General features: G+C 37.2%; 9 protein-coding genes across 9 annotated transcripts; 7 read left to right on the plus strand and 2 right to left on the minus strand.

Moving 5' to 3' along the window:
* The first annotated feature begins 16 nt into the window (after positions 1-16).
* On the plus strand, positions 17-2483 carry SOCG_00516 (GNS1/SUR4 family protein). The gene is made up of 2 exons (XM_013162936.1): positions 17-1258; positions 1321-2483. The coding sequence occupies exons 1-2, from the start codon at positions 1049-1051 to the stop codon at positions 1912-1914; spliced, it is 804 nt and encodes a 267-aa protein (XP_013018390.1). The 5' UTR covers positions 17-1048; the 3' UTR covers positions 1915-2483.
* SOCG_00518 (nucleoside diphosphate kinase Ndk1) lies at positions 2001-5615 on the minus strand. Its single transcript, XM_013162938.1, has one exon. It carries the CDS (start codon positions 5517-5519, stop codon positions 5064-5066), a length of 456 nt encoding a protein of 151 aa, XP_013018392.1. The 5' UTR covers positions 5520-5615; the 3' UTR covers positions 2001-5063.
* On the plus strand, positions 2462-5765 carry SOCG_00517 (gamma tubulin complex subunit Mod21). Its single transcript, XM_013162937.1, has 2 exons — positions 2462-2949; positions 2997-5765. Exons 1-2 carry the CDS (start codon positions 2786-2788, stop codon positions 4888-4890), a joined length of 2058 nt encoding a protein of 685 aa, XP_013018391.1. The 5' UTR covers positions 2462-2785; the 3' UTR covers positions 4891-5765.
* Positions 5766-6319: 554 nt separating this feature from the next.
* On the plus strand, positions 6320-8125 carry SOCG_00519 (STE/STE20/PAKA protein kinase Shk2; the record flags this gene model as incomplete). The annotated part of the gene is made up of 1 exon (XM_013162939.1): positions 6320-8125. The coding sequence occupies one exon, from the start codon at positions 6320-6322 to the stop codon at positions 8123-8125; it is 1806 nt and encodes a 601-aa protein (XP_013018393.1).
* Positions 8126-8286: 161 nt separating this feature from the next.
* Positions 8287-9744, plus strand: SOCG_00520 (calcium channel regulatory subunit Yam8; the record flags this gene model as incomplete). The annotated part of the gene is made up of 1 exon (XM_013162940.1): positions 8287-9744. The coding sequence occupies one exon, from the start codon at positions 8287-8289 to the stop codon at positions 9742-9744; it is 1458 nt and encodes a 485-aa protein (XP_013018394.1).
* Positions 9745-10000: 256 nt separating this feature from the next.
* On the plus strand, positions 10001-12189 carry SOCG_00521 (protoporphyrinogen oxidase). The gene has a single exon (XM_013162941.1). It carries the CDS (start codon positions 10512-10514, stop codon positions 11973-11975), a length of 1464 nt encoding a protein of 487 aa, XP_013018395.1. The 5' UTR covers positions 10001-10511; the 3' UTR covers positions 11976-12189.
* Positions 11977-15005, minus strand: SOCG_00522 (heat shock protein Lhs1). The gene has a single exon (XM_013162942.1). The coding sequence runs from the start codon at positions 14700-14702 to the stop codon at positions 12165-12167; it is 2538 nt and encodes an 845-aa protein (XP_013018396.1). The 5' UTR covers positions 14703-15005; the 3' UTR covers positions 11977-12164.
* Positions 15006-15129: 124 nt separating this feature from the next.
* On the plus strand, positions 15130-16192 carry SOCG_00523 (uncharacterized protein). The gene has a single exon (XM_013162943.1). The coding sequence runs from the start codon at positions 15306-15308 to the stop codon at positions 15768-15770; it is 465 nt and encodes a 154-aa protein (XP_013018397.1). The 5' UTR covers positions 15130-15305; the 3' UTR covers positions 15771-16192.
* Positions 16193-16222: 30 nt separating this feature from the next.
* Positions 16223-22462, plus strand: SOCG_00524 (formin Cdc12). Its single transcript, XM_013162944.1, has one exon. The coding sequence runs from the start codon at positions 16511-16513 to the stop codon at positions 21974-21976; it is 5466 nt and encodes a 1821-aa protein (XP_013018398.1). The 5' UTR covers positions 16223-16510; the 3' UTR covers positions 21977-22462.
* Positions 22463-22664: the final 202 nt, after the last annotated feature.

Here is a 22664-nt window from a genome sequence, read left to right on the forward strand (position 1 = left end):
TTCTTCTCGTACTCTTTCCCATAACCAAATGTTTGCCGTAGAGAACGATTCATTGGCTTCTAACAAAAGCTTCTACAATATGCCTTTTGTATTATTTAGTCAATTTCAATATCCACTATGGTAAGTTTACTTTGTCAAGAGGGTTGTCTATTGTTTGGCTCTTTTTTTCTTTCTTGTTTTACTCTTATTCGTCTTTTTTCCTACTCTTTTAGCTTTCAACATGCTCCGTTCTTCCTTTAAAACCCTTTTTTTTGCTATACACATATGCAGGTATTTGCTACTTCGGATGACGTTTCTCATCCCAAACTTGTCTAGTTTACCTTTTCTTCCCATCTGAAATTGGTTTCTTTGTTTTCAGCACTTTCTTTTCTTCTTCTTCTTCTTGCCTCGCCTCGATCTCCTTGATTTTCTCGTTTCTTCCTCCTTGGCGCATCCTTCGTTTGCTTCATACGTACTTCATTATTGATTTAGGTAGACATTCCCGATTTCGCAATCTGGTATAAGCTAATATGGTTGAATGCGTAAATGCAAAACAGCGCATTTTTACAAATGTTACCGTTTTCTACATAACGAACTATCCTTTTTTGTCCTTATATACATATAAGGATTTTAAAGAACAATCGCTTATGCTGTGTTTTTGCTGCTGTTGGGTGGGAAGAATATGAATAGCAGGAAGAAGTATGAAAAGCAAGAAATGATTTCTGAATTGGCTGCGACATCAAGCATACCTTTGGACTTTGTTAAATCTTCCATTTCTTATTTGTTTTTTTTTTTTATTATTTTTAAATTAGAAACGTAAAAGAGTTTCAAGAAACGGATTCTGCCTCTCTTGCTTTCGAATATGACATACATCGACATTTGTCGTTTTCTTTAATAATCATCTACTAACAGTAATAGGAATTGGCTAAATGCTTTTTCGGAAGCCGTTTTTGGAAAGAGTATTTCTTCTTTTTCTTTCGTCGTAGGAAAGACTCACTTTTCTTCCTTTTCTACTGTCGCTTTGATCATTACGGGATACTATGTGTCTATCTTTGTGGGAAGTAGACTCATGAAGTATCGTTCTCCAATTCGTTTAAAGAAGACTTTTCAGTATTATAACCTTGTGTTTTCCGTTTCCTCGGGAATCCTTGCGTTGCTGATCTTTGAACAAGTTGCTCCGATGATATATAAGCACGGATTTTTCTTTTCCATATGTAACGAAAAAGCTTGGTCACAACCACTTCTTTTTCTTTACTATTGTGCTTATATTTCAAAATTTGTATGTCTTTTCATCTATCGGTTGCTTTCTTCCTTGCTTCCTTGTTCTAACCTTTCTGCTAGCTTGAACTTGCCGATACTTTGTTCTTAGTCTTACGAAAGAAGCCACTTCAATTTCTTCACTATTACCATCATGGAGCCACCGCCTTTTTGGTTTACTCTCAAATTGTGGGAAGAACTTCCATCTCCTGGCTTATAATTGAAATTAATCTTTTGGTTCACGTGGTTATGTATTATTATTATTACCTTGTTGCTAGAGGCATTCGAGTGCCTTGGAAAAAGTGGGTTACCCGTTTTCAGATTATTCAGTTTTTTGCCGACCTAGGATTTATTTATTTTGTTTTTGGAACTGAACTTTTATACCGTTCGAAAAATTACAAGTATTGTATGGGCCATTGCTCTGGTGATCCCTTCGCTGCTTTGTGTGGTCTTGTTACTATTTCGTCTTACCTCGTTTTATTTGTTGTCTTTTATCGCAACACTTACAAAAAGAATGCTGCTTCTAAGAAGGCAAAACAAAGTACTTCCTATAGCGCTTCAGATAATCTTCATCTGAAGGTTTTATCTAAAAACAATGCTACTTTAACCGAATCCAGCTGTAGTACCTTTGTTAACAATTTGGGCCCCATCTCTCCAGGCTTAAGAAGGAACAAGTAATTCACAACATAATCGATTGATTCCTTTCTGTTTTCATATCATCTACATGTCCTGAGTCATACCAGACCGATTCTTGCCTTAATCTTTCGGTCTTAGTATGCGTTTTATAAAGGACAAACTTATTTTCGTGATGCTTGAGCAAAAAATACCAAGGAAGAATAATAAGAGGAAAGGGTATTGAGCTTTCTGAAGAACAACTCACTCTCTTGTTTAAACCAAAAAAGAAAAATATCGGACTTTTTGAAAACTTGCGTTTAACGATTCTAGTACTTATGTTAACATTCGTACAAGGCTTGAGTCTACGCTGTAATTGCTTTCCTTTTATCAACGCCGTTATTTTAATTTGGTTATTTCCTACCTAACTTATTTGGTGTAGTCTCCTCTAATGAAGTACTATTTAGTGGATTTGTTTCATATGTCTAATAACCCGTATGCCAACAAGTGCTGGATAGTTGTTTTTCAAGACTGGAAGTTTGGTCTGTTTGCTTCATATTGTACATATTATCATTCCAATCTAGGAATTTTCTAAAAGTTAATACTATAATAACACTTTCTTATTTTGAAACTTATTCCTTCTATAGCTTTTCTCCTATTAGTAAGCCCTTTTAAGCTTTTAGTAGTAGTTTTCGCATTTTTTCACATGAACGCTTTTCCGTATATTGAACTCCAAATATCGACCCTGCAAGCTTTGAAGAGTGGTTTGTCTACCACGCATGAGTCGACTGTAAAAATTGGTTGTTAAATTCAATAGTAACCAATTGATCTATAATTTATACAATATACTTCAAATAATTCTCATGATATCGAAAGGAAAGTAATCAATTGGTGGTATTTATTTAAGCGTGAAGCAAATTCTATGGTATAGGAGTTGATGGTTACCAAGAAGAATATTGACACTTTGGAATCTCTTTGGAAAAACTTAAAAAGGACAAGTAATGCACCTGATCAAAAATGGCTCAAGAGATGCCAAGAAATCATTCATAGTACGCCGAGTCGTACTTTGGTGTTTAGTGAAGTGATGGAAAGACTTTATAGGTAAGATGCTTTATTTTTCTATTCTTCAATAATAACCAAATTTTCAGGGTTTCTGAGAAGATGTCCATCCTGGGTCGTGAGGATTTGGAAGTGCCTCTCGTCAACGCATGTAAAAATCTCGAACGAAACACTATTAGCCTGAAGGAAGAATTTTTATATTCTCAATTCTTAACGGTGTTACTAGAACTTTCAAGAAATCCTCTGGAAATACCCAACTCAGAACCCACAAATGAGGGGGAAGACTTGCATGCCGAAACTGAGTCGCGTCTATTAAATGAAGAATTATCTTCACTTGGTGGAGATCATTGGGAAGAACCAGATTGGATGGAAATAACCAGTGAAGAAGAAGAGTTGGATGATTCAACGATTGGCGATACTCACTGCTCTACGCCAGCTAGAGATGAAGGCCAAAAGATAGACAATACTTACGCAGATGATCCTTATGCAAGGAATCTACAATCCTTAAATCACCCTTCTATACCCTATGACAGAAAAGAAGCCATTGCAAGTTTTAGAAGGGTGAAGCCATTCATGTTTTTCGACGGGAGTAGTGATTTAGAGGGAAAGAATATCTCCGAAAGATGGTTTATGAAGGACGTTATTTATATGCTACACGGCCTCCCTAGTTCTTTCTTTCAAATTTGCGATGATGGAACCATAGAGGTCAGACATCAGATACTACCTAAAGTGAATTCACTTACTCAGAAATCAGTGTACAGTGTCCTAGATGTTTTTGCAAGCCATGGCTCTTGTTTAACCAATTATCGAAATCTTCTAAAAGATTTAGCAGAAGCGAATGTAGGTCATGTGAATTTACATCAGCCCTCTGAAATTGTAAGAAAAGAGATTATTTTGCCCTATCTAAAGGAGCCTTTGGAAACTTGTTTAGCAGAGTTGCAAAAGCGTTTGCATGGGTTGGAGTATGAAATATACTGTGTTTCAACTAAGTCGACTTTATTTCAAGCGTATATGGATTTATCCCCTATTATTTTTTGTTTGAAAAACTACTTAGAGATTATAAACGCTTCAACTACCGTTTGGGATGTTATGGAAAAGCTTGACGTTTTGAAGCAACAGAAACATGAGACGGATGCATATAATTACTTATTTAAATCTTCATGCGTGGCCGTTTTTCGATGGTTATATCAATTTGCAAATCGTCTGCACGTTGAGAAAGTTCCCCGATATATGAAGCAAATTATTTCGTTGATGAAGCAGCCGGATTTTGAGAAAGATTACGAGAATTTTTTAAAACATATAGAGAGTTCTTTCATATATGAAAATGCTTTGTCTTTTGCAGAAGTATTAGTGCAATTAGAAATATGTTTTCAGACAAAAAAATTAAATATCTCATTTTGGGGAATTGAAAACAAAAGCTCACAAAAGAATGCTCCCCTTTTAGGGCTAAGTTCTTTGATTCATAACCTTGAATCTGCTAAGTGTTCGCTACTTCTTAAACAAAAAAAACCGCAATGGAAAGTAGCATATGGTCATTATGTGTTGATACAGACATGTCTAAACTATATTATATCTTTGCATAATGAGATGCAAACATTGCTCGTCGATGCAATTAATGTGAATACTAACTCGAGCTTTTTTAAGAAAGAAATAATGCCGGTCCGTGATAATATAGATATTGATGGAACTGTAGAACAATTTCTTCAGGATGTATTTACCGAAGATGTACTGGAGATTTTACAAATCGAAGAATCAACTTGTAAAAAAGACGTGTTTGCAAGTGTTATGGAAAGAAGGTTCTCGACGAAATCAGGCTCAGTGTTTCAGTCGAACGAGGTGGGCCAAGAAACAGATGAGCTATGTAATATTTTTGTAAAACTATCAAGGCTTCTATTACATCCAGATCGACCAGTTGACCCTGCTGCTTATTGTTGCAGAAGGCGTTTTTCAGAATTACTTTTACTGATAATCCCTGAAGTTTGAAAGCAGAATTTTGTATGGAAAGAGGATTTGAACTACTATTCACTTAAATTTCATAACAATCTTATTGGGAAAAATTGAAATGAACGATAACTAGTGTATTTATGGTCTCATGGTCTAGCTTTATTAGTAGAATCGTAAGAAGTAGACTGAGCATGGAAGACAAGAACATTACTTTATTCATAAATCCAACCTTCAATGGCACGGTCGTATTGTTGAATTTCGGCAGGTTGGAACCAAAGGCTGATTTCATGCTTTGCACTATCAACGGAATCTGAGCCATGGCAGACATTTCTTCCAAGATCAATACCATAGTCACCACGAATGGTTCCGGGAGCAGAGGCCAAAGGATTAGTTGCACCAAGCATAGCACGACCAGTCTTGACTACATCTTTACCTTCCCAGACCATGGCACAAACAGGACCGGATCCCATGAATCCGACGAGCTTTTCGAAAAAAGGTTTTCCTTTGTGTTCTTCATAATGCTTCTCAAGGAGAGTACGATCAGGGACAAGCAATTTGATAGCACGAAGCTTGTATCCTCGACGTTCAAATCTGGTAATAATAGGACCAATAAGTCCACGTTGAACAGCGTCGGGTTTAATAGCAATGAAAGTTTGTTCTTGGCTCATTTTATGAATGAAACTGACCGTTAATTAAAAGAGGGTGTGGTTGGTAGATGGATAAATCTGGGATTCATTGTTCTTTTGAGTTCCCTCACAAGAACATTCGGATGCGTCACGAGTGTTGGATTGTAAATAAACAAATAAACAAATGTTATATGGATGAAATGAAAATAATATATAATAATATAGTAAGAAGTTTACCTATAGAAAGAAGGTAAAAAAGAAAAAAAAAATAAAATAAAATCATTGCCATCAATGTTTAGTTCCTTATTTTTTTGTATGGCGTATATTTGTCAACCAACAAGGATTTTGGATAGTGATTAGTGTTAAACAAAAAGTTAGAAAAGCAACTAGCAGACCCTTTTTTTGATGGATTGACAAGACAATTTTCTCAACAAATATTTGAATAAAGACCATTTGTTTGCAAAGAAATCCATAAACGCGATCAATAAGTGTGAAAGAATTGGATGTTTTGAATGAGTCGTCAACGTATGTCTTTTCTATTTTTTTTTTGGGGGAGGGGCCTCTAAACTATGTATTCATACATAAATAAGTAAACATATATATTTATACACGTAGCTACCAATTCAAAATTTTCTGAACTTCTCGGTGGTAGGATTATTTGTTTACACTACTAAACACGTCACCGGTTGAATTATTTAATTAACTTCCTTTGTTTACGCGTTTCTTTGTTCTCTGAAAAATCAAGAGTTCTTGATTTCTGATTCACAGAGATGAATAAAAACAGGTTAGCTGAACAGTTGAAATATAGCTAGTACTGGATTATTTTTAAAACATAGAAGAATATGTTGATCACTGTTCGTGGTGAAGTAGTAGAGATACCTTCTCTCGCCGATTTAAAGCATTCGGCAAAAGGAGTAGTCCGGGAAGGATGGGTAATGTTAAAGGAAGAAAAAACAAAGTATCTTCCATGGACGAAGAAGTGGCTTACTCTTTCCCATAATTCGATTTCAATCTACAAAAGCAATAAATCAGATTCAGCGCAGTTAACAATTCTCTTGAAGGATATCGAGAAAGTGGAGCGATCTAAATCTCGGACGTTTTGTTTTCGATTAAAACTAAAAATCTATCAGTCTACATCACAAGCTCTTGAGATTTCAGTTTCCAACAATATGGATTGCTACGAATGGATGGATTCCATTTCAGCTAGAATTTTATCCAACAAAGTTTCAGGACCCATGGATCCTAAACATGAAATACACGTAGGAATTGACAGCAATGGTAAATATGTTGGTCTTCCAAAAGAATGGTCTATCCTACTCAACAATGGCTCGGTATATGCTAAGGATATTCTTGAGAAGCCCAAATCAACCATCCAGGCATCGAACCATTCTAGCGAAGAATTCTGCCATCAAAGAGACTATATTAAGTTTGGGAGTCAGATAAAACTGAAAGCTTCTATTATCAGATATAGTCCACCCGTGTTTTCCCCTTCAGCTATGTCTAATGAGGCATCCATTCACGATTCTGATTGTACAACTACAAGCTCTTCATATGATGTCGATGAAGATCAATTAACATTAGCTCTTCAGAATGACAAAAAAATAAATAAAAGATCTTCAGAAACTTCTCACAGTAGATCTTTTGATGACTTAAGTCTCATGGATTCCTCATTCTGCGAAAAACAACAATCGACTCCTTCCGTCCACAACAAAAATGATGAAACCTCTAATGTAAAACTAACAGAGAAACAAGTAATGGAGATATTAAAAAGTTCCATTATCTCTAAGGACCCTAGTACTCTATTTTCCGTAAAGCACAAACTTGGTCAGGGTGCTTCCGGATCCGTGTATCTGGCCAAGGTGAAGGCAGACCATCAATTTTACAAAAATGGACTAGTAGCCATTAAAAGTATTGACTTCCATAGTCAGAGTCGGAAAGAACTTCTCTTGAATGAGATTACTGTCATGCGCGAATCGTTTCATCCAAACATAGTAAGCTTCCTTGATGCCTTTCTCATCAAAGAAAGGCATCTATGGGTTGTTATGGAGTACATGGATGCTGGTTCCTTAACAGATATTATTCAACGTCACAAACTTAACGAAGAGCAAGTTGCTCGAATATGCCTAGAAACGTGTAAGGGCATTCAACATTTGCATGCACGTAACGTGATCCATAGGGATATCAAAAGCGACAATGTACTGATAAATAAAGAAGGGCAAATAAAAATTACGGACTTTGGCTTCTGTGCACGACTTATGGATCGTTCTCATAAACGTGTAACTATGGTCGGAACTCCGTACTGGATGGCTCCTGAAATAATTAAACAACAAAAATATGGAACAAAGGTTGACATTTGGAGTCTCGGAATAATGATTATTGAAATGCTTGAAAACGAACCTCCTTACCTTGGAGAAGACCCTATGAAAGCATTGTACATGATTGCAAAAACAGGAACTCCTTCTCTTAAAAAACCTGAACTTGTATCTAAAGAATTACTATCCTTCTTAAACTCATGTTTGAATACCGACACAGTGTTTAGAGCAACTGCCGCTGAACTTTTAAACCACTCCTTCCTTCGACGAGCATGTTCACCTAAGACCTTAATCCCTTTTATTTCTGCTGACGTTGTCAAACCCCGTAATCATTAAGTTTTATGATTGTATATGAAAGTTTAAATATATTTAATTTACAAGCTTAATTTTAGAGAGTATTTCTTATACTTCTTTGCTTTTTGTGCCCGTTTACCAGAAACCCTCATTTGCTACTCAGGGTTTTCGAAATTTAATTTAGATTGTTTTGTTCTTTATTTATGATAATTATTTCTAGTACCCTTTTCTTTTTCCCTGCGCTTGTCTTTATTTTAGCGACTAAAATTGCAGCTATTACTTACAATCCTTTGGCTCTCAATGGTACGGCTGTAGGAAACATAGAAGACCAAACTGTAGTTTATTACAACCTCTCTTGGCCAGAGGAACAAGCCAAGACCATAAACTTGACATTATCAACATGTTCTACATTTGAAGGTTCTAGCAACTTATTCCTTTATGCCTCCAACTATTCGTTCGACAATTCGCTTGCTTTAGGAAATTACTCTTATTCTTCAGTGGATCTAGGATTGGCTTCCTTGTCGGTGACTGGGTATTCTCCAATGTTTATTGCGGTTTCCAGCAGTGACTCTCAATATAGCCAAAGTTACATCGGCAGTAATCAGGATAAGACTTCCAACAGTGCGTATCAAACGCAATACGAACTATCTGCAGGAAATAATTTTACTTTTACCCAGTATAATGCAACGAAGTTTCTTTTTGCTCAAGATACAGATTTTCAAGCAGCTTTATTAATTACCGGTAATCTTACGACAAATGACACGTCCGTAATTCCAAATTACCAAATTTATGTCAATCCAACGGACTCTACATTTAATAAACAAATCGGACAGCTATCGAGATCTTTCTGTGCTTACCGAGGAAATCCTTCTACGCTTAATATTAACAATGCTGATTTGTCGATGACGGTACGTGGTTTAGGACCTTTTGCCAAAGAACAGTTTTATTTAAAAGGATTATCACCGAATACTTCGTATACTGCATATATAGTCAAGCCCAATATCGACGCATCCGGGGGTATGACCTATCCCCCTATAACATTCACGACAAAGGTGGGAACAACATGTCAGTTGATATATGATTTGGAGTTTTGTTCTGAAGTGGCTTATTCTGTCCCAGGGAACGCTGCGGCCTATTCAGCTTCATCATTAGCCTCTTGGTACAACCAGCAAGCATTTGGCTATTACCAAAACTTCACGTATACGTTGGATCAGTACCCTTGCAATGCAACTGCACTTTCCATTTATTCTCTCTTGCGTAATTGCAGTGATTGCCTGCAGAGTTATAAGAATTGGTTATGTGCCGCCGTCATTCCCCGTTGTGCAGATATAACGGATAACAGTACTTTTCTTGTCTATAGGAACAATAACTCAAGATATCCATTAATAGACGAAGTCGTTCGGCCCGGTCCATACAAAGAGGTCCTTCCATGCGCTCATCTGTGTTACTCATTAGCTTCTAGTTGTCCTGTGGATATGGGATTTTCTTGTCCTAGTCCTGGTTTCGGCTTAGAAGAGTCATACGGTTATATCAGCAATGCTACCGGTGTAATTGCTTGCAATGCACCCGGGGTTGAATTTTATGAGAGTATCGCAAGCTTCATACAAAAACCGTGGTCATCTTATGTAATTCTTTTTCTAATTTGGTGTTTAGTCCTTTAATGCCGCTCTTTGGTTTTAGTTATAATTCACTCCACCCTAATAAAAAAGGCGTTCAATGAGTTGAAGCTTAGGCCTTTGTGTTTGTGCAAAAATTAATTAAGCAGACATTTGTATAGCATTTATATGCAACATACTATAGTAATGTTTATATATCCAATAACCCTTCAAAGTATGAGAGCTAAAGACATTCATATATAAGTTCAACCTAGAGGAAGAAAGAGTAAATTTCACAAGAGCATCTAATATGATCAAATTACTTCTTCAAAGTCAACTCTTTCCAAGAATTAATAAAATAGTATAAAACCACAAACAATCATAAAGCAGAAGCTTTGACCTGTAAATATAAATTCACTTATATGTGATTCCTTTTTATAATAAAGAAATCGTTACATATCGTTTCTCAATTATTAAATTTAAAAGAAACCTTCAGTCATTAAACGACTTAATGTATAGAAATTCTTTTTATATTTTTACGGTAGGAAATCACCTATTAGCCATACACTTTACTGTACAGTCTCTATACTGTATAACACTCAACGGTTACCTAGCGTCTTGGCATAAACATTTCCTTAGTTTGTCAATAGCCATCATCAATTAACATTATTAACATTGCAAACACTTAGTGGTTTGGAATTCTTTGTATGTACGAAAAATAAGTGATAAGTGACAGGTCTCTTAAGTCTTCAAAGGGAAAAACACCTGATCTCCAGATTTGAGCACCTGTTTTATTTCCTTATGAACATCACAAATTCTACCAACTTATAAATATGAAAGTCGCAATTTGTGGAGGTGGAATTGCTGGATTGAGTACTGCATTTTATTTATCGAGGTTAATTCCAACATGTCAAATTGATTTATACGAGCGAGACTCAAGATTGGGAGGTTGGCTGCAGTCTGTGAATATACCAACAGCAACTTCTCCTACGGGAAATGTATTATTCGAACAAGGACCGAGGACTCTACGTCCTTCTGGTTTGGCTGGATTGGCAACTGTGGATTTATTGAAACAACTGAAGATGGAAAAAAGTATTAAGCCAATTTTGAAAGATTCTTCAAGTGCAAAAAATAAATATATATATTATCCAGACAGATTAAATGTTGTTCCATCCAGTGGATTTCAGGCTCTCAAATCTGTAGTGCAACCTGCTTTTCGAGCAGTACCATATGCACTTTTGCGAGATCTGTTTCAAAAAAAGAAAGTTGGAAATGAAGATGAAAGTATAGGATCTTTTATGGAACGCCGATTTGGAAAAATGTTTACTCATCGATTAATAAGTTCATTAATCAATGGCATATATGCCGGCAATTTATATTCTCTTTCTATGCAATCTACTATGTTTGGGTTTTTAGCAGATATTGAAAGGAAATATAGAAGCGTTATATTAGGGATTGTTTTAGCTTCAATTCGGGGAGAAATGTTGAATGAAAAACAAAAACTACTGAAGACTTCTTTACTAAAGAATGAACATACCAACGAATTGTTCAAGTCACTACGATCTTCTCCGATGGTATCGCTTGAAGGTGGAATTGAAAGCATAATCTCTCACTTGAATGCAGATTTCAGTGCCTCTTCAAATGTGAAAGTTCGTTTCAACCAACCAGTTACAAGGCTAGCATTGTCAGCTTCTAAGGATAAAATTGAAGTTAATAATTGTCAGTATGATTACTCCGTTTTTGCTATGTCGTCAGATTCGTTATCAGAGTTATTGCCTTGTCCTGCGATGAACACTCCAACGACTAGTGTTTATGTTGTAAACTTGTTTTATCAGGACGCCTCTGTATTAAGTTATAAAGGATTCGGCTATCTAACGCCTCTTCATTTACCAAACAACCCAAACCATATTTTGGGTGTTGTTTTTGATAGTGAGCAAAGTAATCCTGAACAAGGGGCGAAACTTACGGTTATGATGGGAGGACATAATTATGCTAAAGATCCTAAATCGATCCCAACCACACCTGAAAAAGCCGTCAGTTATGCAACAGAGGCTATAAAGCAATCATTAGGCATATACACATCCCCGGACGTCGCCAATGCAACTTTACAACGGAACTGTATTCCCCAGTACAAGGTAGGCCACCAACACCAGTTGGATAATCTTCAGTCATGGGTTGACGACAATCTCCGGGGGCGACTTCATCTTACCGGAAGCTGGTATAACGGAGTTAGCATTGGAGATTGCATCTTAAATGGTTATAAAACAGCACAAGACATCGCCCTGAAGGCACAATAAATCTGTTTTATCTAACGGTCTTATATTCAAACTATCCTTACAATATACTTGGCTATTAAGTAACAATTCATTAATGACAATCAAAGTCATCTATAATCTAACTTTCATATGATCATTATCCAGTTAAACTGAATTCCCGTAGTAAACGGATCATCTCAGTTTTACTGTATCTCTATAAATAAAACAAGGTTAAAGTTCATCTTCAAAATCATCATCATTGACAATTGAAGAAGTAGATGTACCAAACGTAGATTCAGAAGCCTGTGTAGAAGTAGGTTCTGAATAACTCTTAGTATAACCCTCAGAGGACTCTGCCGTCTCTTGATCAGCTTTCTCCGAGGAAGAGGAGGCTGCTTTACTTTTAGGCTTCAACTTTGGATGTTGAAGTGAACGTCGAAGATATTCATATAAAAGGTTTTGAAGCTTTTTAGTTTTAGAGTCCATTTCTGAAGTAACCATAACAGGATCTTCGTATTGGGCTCTTGAATTATGTTTTTCCAAGCTATTATTAAGCCAAGCATTTACGGTTTCATACTCTTCACTTAACTTTTTGTAAGATGCGTTACGAAGTGAAGTTACTCTCTTCACATCTTTTTCATCGTAGTCCGTTAACGGATAAGAAGGGACATCGAAGCTAGTCAAAAGAGATTCTGCCCTACTAACCGTCGAATTAAGATTTTCAAGGCTGGAATTAAATTTCTGGCTCTCATCTTGGCGATACGATATGGATTTAATTATATCAGCAAGTTTCTTTTGCTTGGCCACAACGAGTTTAGTTTCGGCTGTAGGACCATCTTGAAGTAACCAGTCAATATCTTCGACAGCTACTTGTTTCAACGTTTTTGACTCCTCTGAATTAGCAAAGGCTAAAGTTTCATCATCATCGGATAATCCCTGAGCGCTATAGAGTAAGCTTTCATACTCATTTAGGGCACTCTCATGTAAAGCCTTTTCTTTATCCTTCAAAGAACGAAGCGCAAGTCTGTCCGAAAATGATTGAAGAGACTCATCAGACAGTTCTCTATAGCGTTTATAAGTGAAATTAAGACCTTGAAGCTCTAACGATTCCTCATTTAATTTTCCAGATTGAGTATTACTGAAGAGACTTTTAACTTTTCCTCCGATGCCAGCTGCTGAAGCCGACTTCTGCTCGCATGCAACAAATGAACGAACCGGTATAAACGTTCCCTTTAACGAATCAGTAGAGAAATCAAACAAAACTTGTCTTTCTGAGCAAGAATCAGTTTCTTTCAGTGCTTCACTTAAGTTGTTGATACTGATTTCTCCGATAAGAGTACCTTTATTAGAAACAGGTAAGGAAGGATGTGCTCCTAACTCGGTTGTATTTATAGCAACAGCATGAGAAGATCCTAAAGGAGTAGATTCAGGCAATGCTACTAAGTGATGCATATTCGTTAAAATAAGTGAGTAGGGATTATACACAGCTCCTTGAACGATAACAGGTTTCACACGGAAACTGCTAGTCAAGCTAGCACCATAAAAGGCAGCGCCTTTCACAGAGGCCTCATCTGCATTCACATTCTTGGAAATTTTATCACCTTTGACATAATCATGTATAGCAGATTGAATAAAAGGTACACGTGAAGTTCCTCCATGAAGAATAACGGAATCCAAGGCTTCAAGTGATACATTGCCCTTGGAAAGAGCTTCCTTAATTGGCAAAACAGAAGACATAGCTAAGTCTTCACATAAAGATTCAAAGAGAGAGCGAGTAATTTTCAGGCGAAAATCAATCCCTTCAGCTAGTTCTTCTATTGAAGCATAAGCTTCAGAATTTGCAGATAAGACATGCTTGACTCGCAAAGCCTCTTTTTCTAGCCGGGCAAGAGCTCGACCATTGTGAGACAAGTCGATATTGTGTTTTTGTTGGAATGCATCTTTCATAAAGTTCACGATTTTTCGATTGAGCTCATTACCATTTATATCCAAAGTTGTGGAGCTAGCCAATGATCGGATCCGTGTAATGTTTTTACCTTTTCCTGAGGTTCCCCTAGGGACAGCGTCAATAGCAACCAATGTCGCAGAAATTGAGCCGGATCCAGCATCATAAATAATATGATGAACAGGTTCTTCAGAGAAGGATCGAGAAAGAGAATACTCGAGCGCTACTGATAAACCATCATCGATTAAAGCCAAGACGTCTTTGTTTAAAATACGTGCAGCGCCAAGTAAAATGGACCTCTGAAATTCATTAAAATGTGGGGGAACAGTCAGAACCAAGTCATTAACGGGCTCTTGAGCCATTTCCTCAGCCAAATTAATATAATGTTCCATAGTCATTGCGATAATTTCCTCTAAGGTATAAGAGTCTGAACCCGAAACGACAAAAGATACTCCAGAAATTGACTCATCATTTTCCTGAAGCTGTAAAGCAGGGTTATTTTGAATATATTTTTGAACCAAACTTGACTTGAGTCCTGAAGCATCCAATAATTCCTTTACGTTCCGAATAGAGTGAGAAGGTAAACGAGTTGCCAAATTGGCAGCGTCAACGCCAAACAGTCTTTCATCACCTTTAAAACCAACCGCACTTTGTTCTTTACGGCGAGTATCTCTAGTTAACACGAGCTCCAGCGGTATACCAGCTTTAATTAAAGCTGCTTTGGTCCATTCAGTACCATAGTCAATAGCCAATATCGGTGCAGAAACTACAGGCCATGCAAATGAAAGAAAGCCTATAACAAATAAGAGCCATGAAAACTTCATCACAACCTTGAAAGAAACTGCTTGTGAATGGAAGAAGTTGAAGGTTCCCTCTAGGTTCTATGCAACCACAATTTACAGTGTTTGTATTAAAGAGTTTCACTGTATAATATTAGTAATATCGTAGTAATATATGACTAGAGGAACAATCCTTTCCCCAAGCAGTAATCGAATTATAGTTTTTATTTCAATGGAATAAAAGAGGAAATAGAATGGATTTCGGTAGGTGAAGTATCGAGCAAAATCAAGGACAAAAAGTAGGAATAGGTAGCTCGTCAAGCTGGACTAATTGCTAGTTGGGGTCGTATGAGTAAAGTACTAAGCTTCTTGAACACAATCACGGACTTTATTATCTTTTCTTTTTAATTGTATTTAATAATCGTATACAATTTCAAAATGTAGTAATATGTTTTTTCTTTATTGTTATATTAGTTTCCTTACGTAGTAATATTATGACTTTCCAGCAGCAACTTCTACCGTTCGCTGAGTCAAGGGAAGGAAATGATGCTAGAGCTACTTTGACAGTGAAACGTGAGTCAATGTTTTAAACGATTTCATTTGAAGGATTTGTTTAATTAAAACTGCTATATTTTTTCTATTTTGGAGATGTGGAGTAAACTTTCAATTTCATCTAAAATTAACCGCATTCGCGACCCAGAAAGTGATAATTCTATAGAAGATACTCATGTAGCGAGAGTAATGAGAAAGTACTACCTTGAAAAGACTGGAAATTTACCGGAATGGCTTCGCCCACCAGGATGGCAGCCTCCAAGTGGAACCAATACCCCTATAGTACAAGCAGCAAATAGCGACACAGAAGGGCCTGCCGCATCCAACGGACATTCTTATTATTCTCCAAAACCCGTATCTCGACTGTCTTCTTCGCCTTCTGTTCCCACTCCATCAACGAGCACACGGAAACCTCCTATGCAACATTCGCATAGTACGTTCGATGATCTATTTGAAGGAGTTGGAAGTCTGCAAAGGTCACAAACTGGCACAAGTGCAGCTTCATCGAGTGCGGCTAGTGGCCTCTTGAGATCCAAGCTTGAATCTAGGAAAAAGCTATAGGTTTGTTTTTGTGAAAAAGGTCAAAAATTTGACTTTACCGTGAATATTATCGCAAAAGAAGAATGTGAAATCTATTTTTTGGTATCAGTGGCCTGTCTTAATGGCTCGATACGATGTTGGCATACGCTTTACTGGCTTTTTGTACTGGTACTGGTTTAAGAGACCCAATTTCGAGTAATCCTTATGGACGTTGCTTTTTATGACGATATGATTTGAGAATGTCTACAATATATTTCTTAACCTCGTACTTCATCTTGTGTTACGGGGTCCTGATTGTCTTTTAATGTTCATCCATGACTTTTTTCTCTTTGTTCAATGATTTATATTAATGATTTATAGATACATCAAGATTGAAATAGTAAATGTTGATTCACTAAAAATAAGCTAGTAATTTATCTCATTATAAAACCGTCGAATTTTAGAAATATTACGCGACTCTCTCTTATACAATGTAGCAACGTAAATTTAATTTATTTTTATAACAGGTTCACTTTATTCAGGATTTCTTAGTCTTACTACTTTCTTGTCTTCCAAAGTATATTCATCTATCCTTAGATGAGAGAACTAAGTCTGTCTTCCACCCATTCTCTATACTTTCAGTGAACTCCTTGTTTCGCCCCAAATCGTTCGTTTATCGTTATATTAAAAAATTTAATTAAAATAAAGGACGCTGTTCTTTTCATTTCATGAAAGTAAGCACATAGACAGTTTACAATGCTGCAATCCTTGAGTAAATAGAGATGTCGAACTCGTCAAAGGGATATCCTCCCCATATGTCGTTACCGTCTTTACCTTCGACTCCTACACCCTCTTCGAGAAGGACGATTGGTCCTAGAGCCCCAACATCTACTCCAATTCCTCCGGCCCATAATTTACCTTCTCCAAGCGTGTCAACTCCACGGCTCCTAAATTCTGCATCCCGCCCGAATTCATCTGCCTCGTCCCATGAGTTGCCAATAAAAGAAGAAGGGAACCTTCCTAACTTAAATCATTTACCCCATTTACACTCTCCCTTTTCTATTCTTCAAGATGAGTCGTTAATTTCCTCTTCGACATCTGATAAACAAGTTAATAAATTGGATGAAAAACCTGTCTTCTCTGACCTTCCTGATGTACAGACTTCTCCTCTTCTTTTTAAAACACCGGTTGACTCTGCCCGTCTCCCCTCTATCCCCGACCGGAAAGCTCCACTTCCTGTGGATGCTTCATCTCCATCTTTGAATATCCCGGTATCCACAAAAAGCTTACGTGGTCCTCGCCAACCTATTAATTCCAAAGATCTTCCAACACCTCAACAACTTCCTCCTATTCAACATTCCTACGAATCTTTACCTACTCCTCCAACGCATGTCGACTCAGCAAAACCCAAAAGAAGGAAGAATTACTCACTACCTCCTGTTGTTGAAGTGCCTGAAATAACAAATGAACTTTCCCCTAAGTATTCTAACGATACTAGTGGGCAAGTATATCGTTTGCGTAGTGCTCGGTCAGGTAGCCCAAATTCAACGACCTCGATTCAATTTGAAATACCTAGTACTCGTCCTCCGTCTTTAGAACAACTCTTGCACTTATTCAATGATTTTTTAAGGCACCCTATGTTCGATTTCGATGATCATGCCATTACATTACTACAGACCTGTACTCCAGATGAGAAGTGGAATTTTATAAGAGCAAGCTTCTCTGGATTTGATGACCCCGCTTTTCAAATCCCCGAACTAGCTGCTGTACATCGTCCTGTTTCATGGTTTGTTCTTCAATTATGGAATAAAACAATAAGTAATCTACAATTAATTACGCTTTCTTCTTTGTTGATAACTCAGTCAAATAGGTGGGTGTCTTCATTTCTGGAACTACAGGGTCTTCGTGCTATTCATAATCTTCTTACATACTTTAATTCATCCACTGTCGTACAATCCCAACAGTCTGAGTTGCTGCGTTGTGTATTTCAGTTGATGAAGAAACGAGCTACTCTCGCAACCTCAGATTCCTACATCTTTTCTTCTGTTACTCAGGCCTTGGGTTCGACGAACTTACTTCCTAGAAAAGTTACGGCTGACATTTTATCGTGGGCTTGTGATTTAAAGGAGACGTCTGTAATTACTACGATTGAAAATGCACTGAAAAGCTTAAATCCTCCTGGTTTAGGAAGTCCTCCTTTGTGCTACGGCTTTATAACAACTTTCAAGAATACCATCATCGAAAAGGAAATTTCTCGTACACCTCCCTCATCTCCTTCTAAATTAGCGACGTTGAGCTCTCCTTCGAATATAGCATTCTTAGAGTACTGTACATCGACGATGGATTTTATCAATCATTATGTTTCTGTTTATGAAGATTTGTCTTCCGACTTTAATGTCCTTGAATGCCTTCAAGACTCAGGCATTCATGAAGTAATTCAGCACTTGCGGAATTTCCCCGACAAACAACTCGAGCGTCAACTTAACATATATGAAACTGAGGAGGAAAGGAGAACTGAGTTACTAACCCCATTAGAAGATGGCGATTCTTTTATATCGCATGAATCCTCAATCCTTAGTAACTTGAACGAAGTAGCTAGTAATGAACTCGGCACATTATTGGAATCAACTATTCAATCTGTTCTACTCACAAAAGCTAACGAAAAAGAGAAGCTAAAGCTTGTAAAGGTTTTTAACTCACTCTTGCAGAAATTTTTACTGAACTCTAAAATATCTGAAAACACTTTTGAAGAAAGTTTGCAGGTAGCAATAAGTTCTCTTACGAACAGGCTATATTCTGATGAAACGGCTCGAAATGCTCTTCAGGAGGCGAAAGCTTCTCGTTCCATGGCAGAGAAAATGGTGATTGAGAGAGATGCGATGGCAGCACAGGTTAATTTGGGTGCCGAAGATTTGATAGAGAAACTGAAAAGTGAGCTGAATGATCAAAATGATGTTATTCTATCCCAAAAAAGGACGAACGAAACTTTGAGAAAAGAAGTTGAGGATATGCAGAAGTCTCATCTTGCCCAAATTCAACGAAGTGAGCTAGAGCTTCGAGAGCTTTACCTCTTAATAAATCATGAATCAAACAATATTCGTTCTGGTTTAGGAAGAAACAAAATCGTTGAATACCTTGATGATAAATTAGAACTTCGAAAGAAAGAAATCACAGCGGAATCTGTTTTTTGGTCCTCGGATGGTATTAGTGAGAAGCTGAAAAATTTGCGTGAGAAAATGAATAATTTGAGTGCTGAAAATCAGTCTACTGGTTCTTCAATATTGCAAATTCCTGACAAAGATTTCGTTCGCCCTTTTCCTCGTGCTAAAGTACCACGCATTAAGTCAATGACTAATAGGCGCTCGGCATCTGAGAGCTTTTCTCGCTTCCTTGTCCATGAAAATAATGAAAATATACAAACGGAAGAATCAAAAATTCCGTTATTAGATGCCGTTGAGACGAAACATGAGAACTCTAAAGAACTTTCCACTACAAAGCCTGAAACGTCTCTAGATAGTGATTCAACTCTACTTGATTCCTATAATGAACATGCAGAAGCTAAAAAGCAAAAAGAATTTACTGAAGAGATTAGGTCACCAAAATCTCCAAAGAGGAAACCTGTTTTGCCTGCACCACCACCTCCACCGCCTTTGCCTGTGAAAACATCCACGGATACATTTTTATCACCTTTACCATTGTCTACAGCGGAAACAAATCAAAAGACGGTACCTCCTGCTCCTGGATTACCTCCCCCGCCTCCTCCACCGCCTCCAATGTTAAGCTGTTCAGGTGCTAAATTTTTTAACACGCAGGAACACAATGAAGTTTCTGGTTTTAATGAACCTAATAACATGGAACGACCCAAACGTCGTTTGAAACAGATGCATTGGGAAAGACTGGATTCGGGTTTGGAGTACACTTTTTGGTCAGTCACTTCTCAACAATCTAGTTCCCTATTCGAAAAGCTCAAGGATTCCGGTACCTTTGAGCAAATCGAAGAAAACTTTGCAATGAAAGAGGCAAAGCCTTTACAGAAGAAAGGGGCACAAAGAACGGAATATATGTCTAGCGACCTTCAAAAGCTTTTTGGAATTCATTTTCATAAATTAGCACATAAAAATCCGGATGAAATTATTCGAATGGTGTTACACTGTGATGAAAGCATTAGTGAAGCTACCGAATTTTTGGGTAGCGAAAAAATTCTGAACCAGGTTAAGCTGAAGGCTGATCTTGAACCATACCGTATCGATTGGACAAATGGAGGTGAATCAGTAAATGCTGAAAAAGATCCGTCTGAGTTAAGCCGTTGGGATTATTTGTATTTGCGCCTCATTGTAGACCTTCAAAATTACTGGGGACGACGGATAAATGCTCTTAAAATCAAATATACCATTGATACTAACTATGAAACGCTTGTTCGTCAAGCAAAATTGATAGGAAGAGCTGCATTAGTTCTTCGTGATAATGAGACATTCAAGGACCTAATGCACCTTATCTTATGTCTTGGTAATTTCATGAATGATTATATTCGTCAAGCACGCGGATTTTCGCTTAATTCACTTCAACGGCTTCCGTTGATAAAAAATTCGTCGAATACCCAGAGTTTATTACATGTGCTTGAAATGATTGTTCGCAAAAATTTTCCATCTACAGAAGCATTCCTCACGCAGCTTTCTGTTGTGATAGAAGCCTCAAAACTCAACATTGAAACAATCGAACAAGAATGTACGGAACTCATACGAGGGTGTCAGAATGTGCGACTTGACTGCGACTCTGGTGTCCTTTCCGACCCTACATCCTTCCATCCTGACGACAAAATCTTAACAGTAATCATTCCTTGGCTTAATGAAGGCGTGAAAAAGATGGATTTTCTGAAGGAGCATTTGAGAACAATGAACACGACGTTAAATAATGCCATGAGATATTTCGGGGAACAACCCAGTGACCCGAATGCACGTAATGTCTTTTTCAAAAAAATCAGCTCTTTTATTAGTGAATACAAAAGAGCCAAGGCAGAGAATCTAAAGACAGAGGAGGAAATTTCTCAGAAAGAGAAGGTTTATGTCAAGAAGGGCAAATCAAAGGTGCTGGAGCTTGCTATTTCAGAGAAAGATACTAGTGAGAATCGTGAAATGGACAATTTCTTAAATAAATTACGAGATATCAAGCTCGATGGACATAATCGGCTTCGTCGTCGTCTACCTACAAATGATAATACGGAAAATGTCGAAAGCTCTAATATGAAAAATGCCGTTAAAGATCAGCTTTCTGTTCCCAAAAGAGGTTTACAGAAAGTTGAATCAAATTCTGCATCACCTCGACTTCCGAAAACCTGGGGAAAGACCATGCAGAAGGATCGGAGAATCAAATCTCAAGGCCAGAATAAGCAATCCAAACATCACTATAAGAAAAAGAGCTCTAGAAGGATTGTTTCCGATACAACTGCTATAGGTGAACAACACTCAAATAAAGAGAACCTTATTCAGGCACAAACTAGAAAGGGAACAACTTCAAAGAAGTCCATGCCTGCTACAAGAACAGATAAGAATAATGCAAACCGGAGAAGAAAATCAAGTAAAAAATTTGTGGACGTTAATAAGGACAATGATGTTCATACCAAATCCAGCAATCCCTTAATGGAAAATAAGTGGACAAAAGAAGATTCCATCGAAAAACAGAAGACGGCTAATGAGAATAAACGTTCTGTAAAGAATTCTCTCGAAAATATGAAAAACATTGGCCAATCTCGCTTTATAAGGAAGTTATCTGAAAGTTCAGACAATAGTGAAACAGCCCCTGTCATCCCAAAGCGCCAGAACAGCTTTACGGAATATGGTACAACTTCGTTTAATACTCCAGAGAAAAGTAGAAGTGGAACACCAGATATCAACACCATGTTGCGGCAAGGCAGTAGTCGTGGAAGTGCTCGTCGCCGAGTATTAGATCAATTGAACACTCCATTGGCCCATAAAAGCTCAAATCAAACGTATATAAGCGAGTTAGAGTTGGAGGCGCCTAGCAAGTCTAGTTATGCGAAGAGAATAGAGGCAATAAAGTCAGAACCGGCTCAGAATCCAAAACGGTTTCAAGATACGGAAAGTCCAAGGCCTGAACTTTCATCTATATCACCTCTTTCTTCTGTTCCGGTTACCCCTAGACCAAATAGGTCGAAGCGAGCTCAAGAAATGTTGGCGGGTCTTTTGTCTGGCAGACTGGCTTCTAAGGAAAATCTTGATGTCGTAAAGTAAAACGGCAACATTTCCTTTGAAATGACTCACCAATTAGTAATGGTGGATGTAAATTTTGTATAATTTTTTTTTTTTTTTTTGATATCTATTTTTGTTCTTTTAAAGGATTCCCCTTAATTTTTTGCATATCGGTTAATAAGCACAATATGTGTATACCTTTTTATTTCTTTTGGTCTTATTATCTGTGTACATGAGATCATGTTAGTATCTGGAAGTCTGGAATAATTAAACGAAGAACACAGGTAATGATTATTGCAGCGTTTTTCTTTGCTTATCCGTGTCTTTAACATGGAATAAATTTAATGAAAAGCTACAAGTTTTAGCTCTGGATATTTCAGTCAATTCCTTCAGACATTCTTTTACTTTGTATAACTATTATTTTTTTGCATAGAAAGCATATGTATAAATAAACACTATTCTTGTTTGAAAGTAATGCATAATCGACTCTCAAATCGAACTTGTATTGGCTACTATTTATTAAACACCTTCAATTACAATGAATAACCATAGAAGTTTTCGACGAACTAAACAGTCATATTGCATTGTATTTTGTTCGACCTGTCACTATAACATACATGATTTCAATCCCTCAAAGCTTAACACATTTTTCAGCAATCGTATATCCTGCGTTGCCTATGTCACACATCCCCGTTAGAACTTCAGTGAGATTTCTACAGAAGAAGAATCA

The sequence above is a fragment of the Schizosaccharomyces octosporus genome (assembly GCF_000150505.1).
Source record: "Schizosaccharomyces octosporus yFS286 unplaced genomic scaffold supercont6.2, whole genome shotgun sequence".
Classification (NCBI taxonomy): domain Eukaryota; kingdom Fungi; phylum Ascomycota; class Schizosaccharomycetes; order Schizosaccharomycetales; family Schizosaccharomycetaceae; genus Schizosaccharomyces; species Schizosaccharomyces octosporus.